The sequence below is a fragment of the Rana temporaria genome, chromosome 1 (assembly GCF_905171775.1).
Source record: "Rana temporaria chromosome 1, aRanTem1.1, whole genome shotgun sequence".
Taxonomy (NCBI): domain Eukaryota; kingdom Metazoa; phylum Chordata; class Amphibia; order Anura; family Ranidae; genus Rana; species Rana temporaria.
In genome coordinates, this window is record NC_053489.1 from 574634337 (window position 1) to 574647731 (window position 13395).

The window sequence follows — 13395 nt, forward strand, 5'->3', positions numbered from 1 at the left end:
CATAACCAAGGCACTGCTGTGGAAGCTGGCAGCCAAATGGCTGCACTGTTGCTCACTTGGCATTGCTGCAATTCACAGAAAGCCGTGTGTGTACAAGGCATTTCTATAATTGGCCATGGTAGAGGGAACTATAGTAGTAATGGGCTTGACAGTAATTCATTGCTTTTGGAATCTGATGTATTGTATAATGCTGTCTACTGTATTGTAGTAATGTGTTGTATTTGTGTATAATTCAGGTTGGTATGGAGGAAGTCCAGCTGCTCCAGGAGCTCCATAATGCAGTCTACACTCAGGCCTGCCACTGGTTCCAGAATCTGAGATACAGGTTCCGGAGCCAGATCCTACATCATTTTGGCTCCATGCCAGAGAGGGAGGACAACATACAGGTTAGTCTTTGACTTGAATGTCCCACACTATAGTCTTGGAAGCCTTATTGAGAGCTGATGGCCCTTTCATTTAAACCAGGTAGACAGTTGCATTAAAAATGTTGTAAAGCCAATCTGTAGTAAAGGTGACATTTTTAATGACTACAGGCTGCTTCATACAAGGGAAGTCGGTGCAATAGATAAAAAGTTTGCTCTACTAGAGAACCTTGGGAGTACAAATAAGATATTTCTTGGTGTTAGCCATGCAGCATCATGACTTCAGTTTCCCAAAATACTCCTCATCTGTGGCAATCGTGCAACCCATTCCAAGGCCCAGGTGGCCAGATGGTGTTTTTTTATTTTTTTTTAAGCCTCTATCAACTTTTTCCTTTGTTATGCAGGCAGATTTTAAAACATTGTTCGCTTAAAGTCTGCTACAGTTACTATGCTTCAGAGATACTTGTACATTCTATGGCATGTTTTTAAACTCGCAGCTTTCTGGGGTTGTGTGTGTGTGTGTGTGTGTGTGTGTGTGTGTGTGTGTGTGTGTGGGTGTGTGGTGTGTTGCAGCTCCACTATTGCACCACTTAATGTATGTCCAGACCAAGTAATTTTTGCCTACTCCCATCTTGAGATTTATCCTTGCTTGTCTGCTGACACCACTGTTGGCAGAACAGTCTGCAAAGGAAAATCTCTATGGAGTCCCAGATGGCAATAACCCTCAACAATGGGTTCTATCCCTTCCTCACCTTTTTATAGAGCTATAGAGGGCGAGGGTGTTTTTTATTTTTTTATTTATTCCCCCCCAATCTGGTTGTATTTCAGTAAATCATTAAAGTACTATTCTCTCTCCAAAGATATTTATCTCTGGATCTTGTGTCTGTAAATGACCTCTAGCCTCCTGTGGCTGCCATGGAGAGATAGCTAGCTTTGTCTTATTTGTTCAGGAAGCGCTTTAAAACATTAGGTACAGATTCAATGCAGGAGAAATTGAGTAATCCTGCTCATTAGAGCTTGCAATCTAGGAGGGAGGGTCAAGTGATGCAAAAGGTGAGAACTATGGGGGCTGTGCTGATGCAGAAAATAAAAGTACAGTTGGGTTGAGGCAGGATAGGCTTCTCTGAAGAGAGAAGTTTTCTGGCATCACCTAAAAGTGAATAGCATTGGAGATGTTTGGGATAGGGAATTCCAAAGGATGGGAGAAGTCCTGTAGGCAAGCATGTGAGCAGGAGGTCGTGATGGGAACAAAAAACGATTTTGTTTGTATTTTGAGACTAGGTTAATGATGTAGCTGGGGGCCGAGTTGTAAGTTCTTGTTGGTACTTTTTGGCTTACCCTCACCCAACAAATTAAATTCAATGAGGAAGGAGTTGTAGTAGTTTGAGGTGAGGGATAACCAGGGAATAAACTAGGAGCTTTGTGATAGCCGTTGGTTAGGCAGGGGTGTATTTTTGGAGGTGTTGAGGTGGCAGGCTTTGGCGAGGATTTGGATGTGGAGCTGAAAGCATAGTTCAGAGTCTAGGTTAATCCCAAAGAAGAACATTTACTGCTGCATTTCCTCTTTGCAGGGTGACTGCTTTTTTATCTTTCCCTCTTGTAGTTTCTGCAGGCAGAGGTTGTTGGGTCCTTCTCAGTGTCTCTGTTCTCTGCATAAGCTTGGAACAGCACAGTGCTATCACCACTACTTCTAAAAAGTTGTTTCTATTGAATTGAGAAATAGGTTTCTGTGCCCAGAGTTGAGCTTTAAATTATGGTACAAATGTGTCACAAGGAAAGCTTGTAATCTATATATTTATTTATTTTCCCCCTATATTACATTTTCAGGTAGCCCCAAATGGACCTGCCTGGTGCTGGTGGCTTCTAGCTGTATTGCCTGTGGATCCCCGGTATCAGCTCTCGGTTCTGTCCATGAGCTCACTACAGGATCGTCTCCTGAAAATCCAGCACATATTGACTTATTTTTCCAGAGACCAATCCAAATGACTAACCGCCTGGAGCTTCCTGAAAACTCACCCAGCGCTGACTGTGTTTACAGCTGCAGTTTTTGCTGTTTTTGCACATTTGACATTTGCTTGAGCAAATTGGACTATTGTGGCTCTCCACCAGCTGGAACTACACCTTGTAAATAAGAAAAGTGTGAAAAAACTTAAGGTTTTTATTTTTTTGGGTTACAAAACTTGTATTGCACTATGTATAAAGGTTTTTTATTTTTAAATATGTAAATTAACTTCGTTTTATTTTGATACTTCCAAGTGTTTTTTGCTGCTTTCAGTCCATGATATTGTGAATGGAGATTATGTCTCTACCTGGCTGTGTGTTTCTGACTTTTATCTATGCAGTATTTGTGTCTTGGCTGTCCACAGCTCTTAAAGGATATTGCCGATTTTACATGGTTATTTTAAAGAAAACAATATTAGAAACTTGGAGTTCTGCCTCTTTTTGACATTTTTGTGTTTGCAGGTTCTACATTTTGAAATGTATGTAGGTGGTGCTTCCCGTCCGTCTAATTTCCAAGGACTCGAGTTATCCATGTCATCTATCCCAGGAGTCTTTGTCAATCAACATTTTAGTTATTAGACTTCCCAGGTTAGCACACTAACTTCTGCTGTTGGTGCCATTGCAACCTATAATCAACAAAGTATATGGCCCGGTGTCTTTAATGCACAGGTGTGGTACATGCTGGGTATCCTGGAAATGGGCTGCAGATGCCCACTTCAGCAATGGCTGATGCCTTGCAAGTAATTTTAAGATTTATAACTACAGACACTTATCACAATATCCAAATTATACAGTAGCAATCATGGGGGTTCTTGTATGCAAAAAAATAAATAATTGCATAGCAGACTGGAGTGCTGCTTTAATGAATTTGTTTTCTAAATAAATATGTGCATGTTCATATTTTAAGTAGACCCCATGTGTTGGTTTACCCAAAGAAACCATGTCCTTTACATTTTCTACTTCTCAGGTTTATCAGGCCTGAGCCTGTATTAAAGATTGTCGATTTTTAATGGGCACTAGCAATATCACTAACCTAAATATAAGCCTTAGACATCCAGAGGGCCTATTTACTCTGCAATGTCTCCTGAATTGCCGAGTAAAGGTCCCTTTTACATGTCCCCTGTTATGTGTTGCATTAGGCAACCCATTCATTTTGAATGTACAGCAATGATTTTTTTTTTTCTGTATTTGCATGCTGGATACCATTGTAGATGACCCAAGAGTGCCATGTAGTGTGAAGCTAGCCTATGGCTTTTTGTACCCTGGCATCTGTTGCGATGCTTCCACAATTCTGTAAGTGATGGATATTGAAATGGAATGTATTCAGCAGTGTTGCTGGATTATTTTTTTGTATAGAATTCTAATGATGCTCTGAACTCAATCGGTAAAATTTCATATAAGCGTTAATACTGTTCCAAAAGCTGTTTAGTCTTTTTAAAGCCGTTTTCCCTACATTAATACCTGGTGATCCTGCCATGCCCTTGTTCGAGTACTTCTTTTGTATGGGCATCAACTTATTCCAAATTGTACTTTTGTTTTTACATCACATATCCACCAGTGCTTACATGTTGCCATGAATAATACAGGCATAGTCCACCATTGTTGCTTTCAGAAAACCTGTCCCATTGCTGGAGCAAGTGCATGGGGACAGTAAGTGACTGAAAGAGCCTACAGGAAATTGGTAGCAAGGAAAAAAGGTCATCAATCTGAATGCTGTTCTGTTAAGGTTTAGATCTACCTTTTAACTCCAAAGAAGCTGGGACAATGTGTAAAATCCTACATAAAGAATGCAATGATTTGCAAATCTCATAAACCCATTCTATTCGCCATAGAAAATGTCTCAAATATTTAAACTGAGAAGAAAATAAAGAGTCATTTTAAATTTTGATGGTAGCAACATGTTGCAGAAAAGAAAATCACTTGACTGTTGATGGGAGAATTCCTCCTGCAGAGCCAATAAGATCTCCTGGCAAGGGAAGCCATCCCTGCAGTGATTAATGCTAACGGCTATAACAACTGCTGGCAGTAATTGCATACAAAATGCGACAGATTTGTTGTACCCAAATTGATTAACTTGGTATGTTCAGCCTGCCCATACATGGTTTGAATCTTGGCTGGTCCCTGCTGAACAGAGATTCGAACTGTCTATGGCTGGCTGTTTGTGAAGGTGTATGTTTTTGGGACTCACAACTTTATCCTTTTCTTCTGCTCTACCTGGTGCATCAGTGACTGGTAATTGGTTGCATCGCCTTGATGTGCACATGAATTGCATATAGACACTAAATATGAAGCCAGGATAAGGATAAACTTCCTGGAGCATTCACCTTTAAAAAAAAAAAAAAAAAAAATTGGTCAACAATGGTAGCTGCAATATTAAACCTGACAGGTTTTATTTTAATGGTGATTTTTGCATGATTATAATTTCATGCTAACATAGCACTTCTGTGAAGATCACGCCATTATTTTGGCTTCTATAGAGGTTGATAAGTTCTTCTAATAAGAAGAGCTCTTTGACACACATTTTCCAACAAGCTGGAAAATCTGTGCACAAGGGAGCTAATAATTTCCTTTGCTGTTGGGGGGAGAGAAGGTTAAGTGCAAAAATTCTGTATGTTACAAGGTAAGCTTGTGCTGAGTTCACACAGGTAAGCTGAAATCAAGACAAATGTTTTAACTTAATTTTTATTTTATTTTTTCCTTGTATTCCCGAAACATAAAATAAGATTTATTTAAAGGGACATGCACTTGTTAGGTCTAAGTTATAGACCTGAATTCAGGAGGCTCATACAGTTAGAGGAAACACTGTGCACTTTTTTTTTTTTATATATATATTACTTCAACATGTTGTGAATATTTATTTAGTACAGGTCCTAGTTTTTATTTTTTTAAATTTCAGTTTTTTTATTTGTAAACCTGTAATTCAGAAAGCAGCCAGCTCAGTTGTGTGTAAAGACTCAATTTATCCACACAGTATGGGTAATATGGAATTCTGTATTTCCAATTAAAGTGAAACACAGTTTTGATTGTGTTGCATTAATAAAGTGTTAACAGTACCTACTGGTTGCTGGGGGTTTTTTTTTTTTTTCTTCTGTCTTCTTTCTCTCTTCTTGGACTGGGACGAAGGGAAGGTCCTCTCCATCCTAGCAGCTGTCCACATAAAAGGGACAAGCAACATCGAGGCGGACTTTGTCAGCTGATAAGGCAGGGGAAATAAGAGCTGAACCCGAGGTATTTCAAACCCTGTTGCAGCACTTCGGAAATCTGGAAATGGATCTGTTCGCCAAATGACAGAACAGAAAGGTGGACAGATTTCTCCATTTCCCAAGAGAGGAAGGTAAAAGGATTTGCTGACCTGGCAGTACAGGCTGGCATACGCCTTCCCACCCCCTAGCACTGTTTCTGTTCCCTAGCACTAAAAATCCTAAAATTAAAATATATTTTTTTATACTTGCCTGAAAGGGCTGTTACTATGCGGAAGTAGCTCTTCTGCCACAGCGGAGGATCTTCAGGCTTGTCCTATGTCACTGTGTCTTCTTGTGAATGAGCCGTGCTGCCTTCTAGGAACTGTGTGTATCCCAGGAGGCAGCCGCCCATTCATAAAGCGCCGTGTGAATCGCGCATGCACAGTAGGAAAAGGGCAGTGAAGCCGTAAGGTTTCACTACTTGTTTCCATTAGTAAGGATGGAGGTGCCAGGACTGAGTGATCGATGTTGGGGGACCGACATCACGGTTAACTAGGACAGGTAAGTGTCCTTATTAAAAGTCAGCAGCTACACTGTTAGTAGCTGCTGACTTTAAAAAAAAATCAGCCCAGGAAGTTGCTAGTGACCTGGTTGAATAGGCCTTAACCTTTGCTGATGACTCCAAGCTAGAAACTTGCGCCCAGCATCGCCAATTTATTTATGGGGGAGTGGGAAGACAAGTATATCTTTTCTAATAGGAGGGTGGAATTATTGTTTTATAGATGATGTATTTTTTTTATTTGGAGGGATCGGAAACATCTTTAGGAGTTTTTCTAGATTTCCTCAATAAAAATTTGAATAACCTCAAACTCACTAGTCAGTTTAGTCAAGAAAAAATAGATTTTTTGGATGTGAGTATTTATAAGAAAGGGGATGTTTTAGAAACAAAAGTGTTTTTTTAAACCAACAGATCGGAACAGTTTTTTACCAATTCAAAGCGGTCACCATCTGTCCTGGTTAAAAAATATCCCTAAGGGGCAGCTAATGCGTGTTAAGCGAAATTGTTTCACAGTTGAAGATTATGAGTCTCAATCTAAAATACTCAAAGACAGATTTAGAGAAAAGGGGTATGATGCCCAACAACTGGATGTAATATCTAAGGAGATTAAACTAATCCCACGGATAGAGGGTTTTAGAGATGTGGCCAAGAGTGGTCCGACTGGAAATCATGAGTGGGGTTTTATCTCCGCCTTCCATGCTCAATATAAGGAGGTAGAAACCGTTCTCAGGTATCATTGGCATGTTCTGTGCCTTGATAAAACCAGTATTGCCGTCGGTTCCGAAATGTATTTATCGTAAAGCACCAAGTGTAGGAGATAAGGTGGTGAAAAAGGTCCTGGTCCCGTCAACGAGGTTATCATCCTTTTGGGACAAAAAAGTGTTTTTCGCATGTTGGAAATGTAAAGCCTGCAAATCAGCAGCAGAACCAATGAGAGGTATTGCAAACTTCGCTTCTACTGTGCACATTAAAGCATTTATTACGTGCAATATTACACATGTGGTATATGTTTTACTATGCCTATGTGGACTGATGTATGTAGGCCGGACCAAAAGGTGCCTGAAAGTGAGAATAGGTAAACACATCAAAAATATTAGATTGGGTTTTAAGGACCATAACGTTTCACTTCACTTTAAAACACATAATCAAGATACCACTGGATTGAAATTTTGGGGTGTAGACCATATCAAGCCTGTTTGGAGAGGTAGTAATATGGTCAGGGAATTGTCTACGAGAGAAACCCTGTGGATATATTTATTAGACACACTCACCCCAAAGGGTTAAATGTAGAACTTGATATAAACTGCTTTTATAAGTGATTAATAGTATTATATATTTAATATGCCGATGAGATGGATATTTTAGATCCCTTTTAGAAATAATGAACCCTGGTCACATAAAATATTGATTTTATAGTTGTATAACTTGAGTTTTTTTTAGTTTCCCTATAATGGCCTTTTAAATGTATTGAAGTTTCAATAATTTAATATTAACAGTTTGAGGTTTTTATAATGATTTGGATTAGTTTTATAACCAGTGTGTGTGTGTTTTTTGGGGGGTTTTTAACCACTTCCATACAGGGCACTTATACACCTTCCCGCCCAGACCAATTTTTAGCTTTCAGCGCTGTTGCACTTTGAATGACAATTGCGCGGTCATGCTACACTGTACCCAAACTAAATTTTTATCATTTTGTACCCACAAATAGAGCTTTTTTTTTTGGTGGTATTTGATCACCTCTGGGATATTTATTTTCTGCAAAAAAAAAAAAATGACCGAAAATTTAGAAAAATATAGTTTTTTTTTTTTTTTGTTTCTGTTATAAAACATTGTAAATAAGTACGTTTTCTCCTTCACTGATGGTACTGCACTGACGGGCACCGATGTGGAGGCAATAATGAGAGGGAGGAGATGATGGACAGCCGCACTCCAATAAAGTGTAAAAATGGTGCCTTTTATTCCAGTAAAACGAAAACTACAACAGCAAAAAAAACTCCAAACAGTGGGGTAACAGAGCTGACGCGTTTCACATCGATAACCGATGCTTACTCACGATGTGGAGGCATTGATGGGCGGCACGGATGGGCATAGATGGGCACTATTGTATGTGCTGTACTAATGGATGCCAAACAATGCCTGCCAATCAGTGATGCCCATTGTGGGCACTTGCATCCATTTTGTGTGTCCTCCTCATCCCTGGTGGTCTAGGGTGGCATCCTTTTTTTTAATCCATGGTGGTCTATATGGCCATCCCTGGTGGTCCAGTGGGCATCCGCGGGGGGGCCTGTGCTGATAATCGATCAGCACAAACCCCACCCCCCCCCTGTCACAGGAGCAGCCGATCAGCTCTCCTCGCGTCTGACAGATGCGAGTGAGGAAAAGCCGATTACTGGCTTTTCCTATTTACATTGTGATCAGCCGTGATTGGACACGGCTGATCACTTGGACACGGCTGATCACGTGGTAAAGAGTCTCCGTGAGAGACTCTTTACCTTGATCGGTGTTGCGGGGTATTAGATTGACACCCTGCAACAACGATCGCCGCGATGCGCGCCAGAATCCTGAGGACGTCATATGACGTCCAGTCAGGATTCTACAACCTGTGACAGAAATCACAATAAAGGTAATATACCAAACGTATGTGCACAAACACAATAAGTGACTTCACTAAAGTATATGCAGGGTGATGCCCAACTGCTAATAATGCAAAATGGTGAGCCTATAAATAGTGCAAAAGTGACACCTCTATGCACCTGAAAGCACAATGATGTGCAAATGATGATCTAAAAGTTCAAAATAAAAGATAATAAAACAGTCTATAAGAAGATGATGAAAAGTTGTTCTGAACTTCTGATTTCTTCACTCAGAAAATGGTTGTGTATCCACACTGGTAATATAATGCCCTTACCTTGAAGGTGCTATATATGAGCATATAGTGCTGTCTCTCCAGAGCTGTAGTCTCGTCTCTCCCAGGGCTGCTCAAGCTGCTGTATGCCTCCGATGTATCCGGGCTCAGTGTTCCAGAGTCAGGGATGTAATGAGGGAGGGGAGAAGAGAAATAGCCTCCAATGGTGTAGTAGGTTTAAACTCCAACAGGATTTATTGCACCAAAAAAAATGTACAGGAATAATGCGATAAAAGCGTACAAAGTTTGAAATATGCGGGGACGTGGCGATCAAAACACCGCCTTACGTCCGATGGCCTCCGGCTTGTGCGGGTGTTGAATTGGAGGCCATCGGACGTAAGGCGGTGTTTTGATCGCCACGTCCCCGCGTATTTCAAACTTTGTACGCTTTGTATCGCATTATTCCTGTACAATATTTTTGGTGCAATAAATCCTGTTGGAGTTTAAACCTACTACACCATTGGAGGCTATTTCTCTTCTCCCCTCCCTCATTACATCCCTGACTCTGGAACACTGAGCCCGGATACATCGGAGGCATACAGCAGCTTGAGCAGCCCTGGGAGAGACGAGACTACAGCTCTGGAGAGACAGCACTATATGCTCATATATAGCACCTTCAAGGTAAGGGCATTATATTACCAGTGTGGATACACAACCATTTTCTATCTTTTATTTTGAACTTTTAGATCATCATTTGCACATCATTGTGCTTTCAGATGCAACTAGGTGCCACTTTTGCACTATTTATAGGCTCACCATTTTGCATTATTAGCAGTTGGGCATCACCCCACATATACTTTAGTGAAGTCACTTATTGTGTTCGTGCACATACGTTTGGTATATTACCTTTATTGTGATTTCTGTCACATATTTGAAGCGCTTATCACTTATTTTACCCTACTTTTACTTTTTGTGTTATGTGAACACTTTTAGATATAGCTGCCTCAGATACATCATATTTACTTTATTATCATATTTGTATACTCACAGTAGCGCATCTAATTCTTTTACACAGGATTCTACAACCACTTTGCCGATGTCAATATGTCATTGGCGGGCGGCAAGTGGTTAACTATGGGTATCAAATTGGTATTATCACTTGATATTAATAGAGGATATTAGAGATCTATTGTGAAACAAAAAGTGCATCGCTAATATATAATGCTCAATGTAAGTCAAACATGACCAATGGTGAGCAAATGAAGTCCAAATACTGAATCTCCAAACAAGTAAATGGATCACTCCAGCAGGTGGGTAATTCACAGTTCAAAAATGAATGAGTGATAGATGGATATTTTCTCATATGGTATATAGCTCGTCTGACGTAATCATCCAAAACATCAAATAAATGAAATGGGTACTCTTACCAACAGGTGTGGGCTCACATGTTAATACTAACAGCAAGTCTGGAAGGCGTGATGGTCTCAACAGACCTGGAACTCTGCATGGATGGTCACTCCGGGCGGTGGTGGCTGTATTAATCCAATCGAACAAATACCTCCAAGCCAGGAACCAAGCGGATGCGATTAGACAATGCAGGTCAGATGGCCGGCCTCAATGAGCGGGCAGGACATGCGTGAACATAGAAATAAAAAAGAGAGTGCTCCAGATGGTGCAAATCAAACTAAACCTTGGAAGGTTTTATTTGAAAAAATGTTTACATAAAATCACGTGAATATGATAAAAGGCAGTATAGGGTGCTAAAGTAGCAGATTCTGACGCTTTTCGGCTTAAAAAGCCATCAATAGGGGCATATGCACATCGGTGGGGGATCGGTCTGAGGAGAACCCAGAGGCAGGTGATCCAATAGGGCTTGAACGAACCATCGGGGATCTGGGTACCGGACACTGACAGGTTGTTATGAAAGGCCTTATGGACTCATGGTTAGCTTTCTCCAGTTCCTTACATTTCTCAATAACTTCAGTGCAAAAATTGCTATGCACAAAAGAAACATGACCCTTATCCGAGCACGTAACCCCCTGAACCTTACCAGGCCACATGCCCTTAACATGGGGAGGATGCTTTGGGGTCCAAAGCACCATGTCCCCATGCTGATGGGGACAAGGGCCTCATCCCCACAACCCTTGCCCTGTGATTGTGGGGGTATGCGGGTGTAGGGCTTATTGGAATCTGGAAGCCCACTTTAACAAAGGTGCCCCCCCCCCTATGGCAATTGGTAACGGGGTATATTGTACCCCTACCATTGCACAAAAAAAGTGTCAAAAAAGGTAAAAAAACACAAGGAGACAGCTTGGGACAAGTCCTTTATTAAAAAAATTAAAATTTCCAATGATGTATATCCATCTCGAGCGCTGTTCCGAAAAAAAAAAAAACGCAGATACGATACGATTCCGCCTCAATGAAAGGTGGCCGCCGAATGACGCTACACCGGCAGTGACAGCTTTTAAATAGCTGAGGGCGGGGCCACCCGTGATGTACACGGGCAACCCCACCCCCCTCTTGACGCCACAGGGGTTTCCCGTGGCGTCAGAAGGGGGCGGGGTCACCTGTGACGCCACGGGGAAACCGCAGGAAACCCTTGTGGCGTCAGAGGGGGACGGGGTTGGGCCCTCAGGTATTTAAGAGCTGTCACAGCGGGTGTAGCGTCATTGTTCGCTATTCGGCGAACACCCGATGTTCGACTCGAACATCGGGCTCATCCCTATTAGCAAGCACTCCCAGGGAACACATTTAACCCTTTGATCGCCCAAATGTTAACCCCTAACCTGCCAGTGTCAGTACAATGACAGTGCATATTTTTTGCACTGGTCCCCAAAAAAGTGGCACAAGGTGTCCGATTTGTTGATTTATCCACCGCAGTGTCGCAGTCCTGCTATAAGTCACTGATCACCGCCATTACTAGTAAAATAAAGTTTTATAAAAAATATCCTATACCTATAGTTTGTAGATGCTATAAGGTTTGCCCAAACCAATTAAGATTACGCTTATTGGGATTTTTTACCAAAAATATGTAGCAGAATACATATTGGCCTAAATTGATAAAGAAATTAGATTTTTTACAGTTTTTGGGGACCCTGATGTAAGGAGGGGCTCTCTGGGGACCCTGATGTGAGGGGGGCTCTCTGGGGACCCTGGTGTATGGGGAGGCTCTCTGGGGACCCTGATGAATGGGGGGGCTTGATGTAATGAGAGGCTCTCTGGGGACCCTGATGTAAGGGGGGCTCTCTCTGGGGACCCTGATGTAAGGAGGGGCTATCTTGGGATCCTGATGTAAGGGGGAGGCTCTATGGGGACCCTGATGTAAGGGGGGCTCTCTAGGGACCCTGATATAAGGGGGGCTCTCTGGGGCCCCAGATGTATGGGGGGGCTCTTTGGGGACCCTGATGTAAGTAGGGAGGCTCTCTGGGGACCCTGATGTATGGGGGGGCCTCTCTAGGGACCCTGATATAAGGGGAGGTTCTCTGGGGACCCTGATATAAGGGGAGGTTCTCTGGGGACCCTGATGCAATAAGGGTGGCTCTGGGGACCCTGATCTAAGGAGGGATCCGCACTCAGATATGTAACGATTATATATATAAAAATACATACACATGTATATTATACAAGTGTATGATTTTCTTTACTTTACTGCTATGGGCTCTAGCCTGAGATCTTTTGTAGACCTAGCAACGCCTTTGGTGGGGGCCCTTCATGGTTTCCTGCACCGGGTCCCTTAAGATTCAAGTTACGCCTCTGAAATACCACCAAAAGAAAGCACTATGTGTGGGAAAAAAGGACATACATTTTATTTGGTTACAGCATTGCATGACCGCGCAATTGTCAGTTAAAGTAATGCAGTGCTGTATCGCAAAAAAAAGGCCTGATCATGAAGAGGGATAAACCTTCTCGAGCTTAAAGGGGTTGTAAAGGGAAAAAAAAAATTCCCTAAATAGCTTCCTTTACCTTAGTGCTGTCCTCCTTCACTTACCCCATCCTTCCATTTTGGTTTTAAATGTCCTTATTTCTTCTGAGAAATCCTCACTTCCTGTTCCTCTGTCTGTAACTCCACACAGTAATGCGAGGCTTTCTCCCTGGTGTGAAGAAAGACTCTTGAGGGGGAGGGGGCGAGCAGGCAAGTCAGGACACCCCCTTCATTGCAGATAGAGAAAGAAGCTGTGTGTTAGTGGCCGTCCTGACACTCCTGCTCGACCCCTCCCCCCTCAAGAGGCTTTCTCCACACCAGGAAGAAAGCCTTGCATTACGGTGTGTAGTTAGAGACAGAAGAACAGGAAGTGAGGATTTCTCAGAAGAAATAAGGACATTTAAAAGGATGAGGTAAGTGAAGGAGGACTGCACTAAGGTAAAGGAAGCTATTTAGGGAAAAAAAATCCTTTACAACCCCTTTAAGTCATTAACAAAGAAAACGGAAAATTGAATACTTACCTT

At 41.8% G+C, this 13395-nt stretch overlaps 1 protein-coding gene across 2 annotated transcripts in view; it reads left to right on the forward strand.

Annotated features, from left to right (window-relative positions):
• The window catches only part of LONRF1 (LON peptidase N-terminal domain and ring finger 1), a 78738-nt gene extending 73322 nt beyond the window's left edge, over positions 1–5416 (forward strand). For both annotated transcript variants that reach the window (XM_040334698.1, XM_040334697.1), the window contains exons 11-12: positions 237–386; positions 2190–5416. In XM_040334698.1, the coding sequence (XP_040190632.1) occupies positions 237–386; positions 2190–2348 (309 nt within the window). In that variant the 3' untranslated portion in view covers positions 2349–5416. The remainder of the gene's footprint in view (positions 1–236; positions 387–2189) is intronic.
• The last annotated feature ends 7979 nt before the right edge of the window (positions 5417–13395 follow it).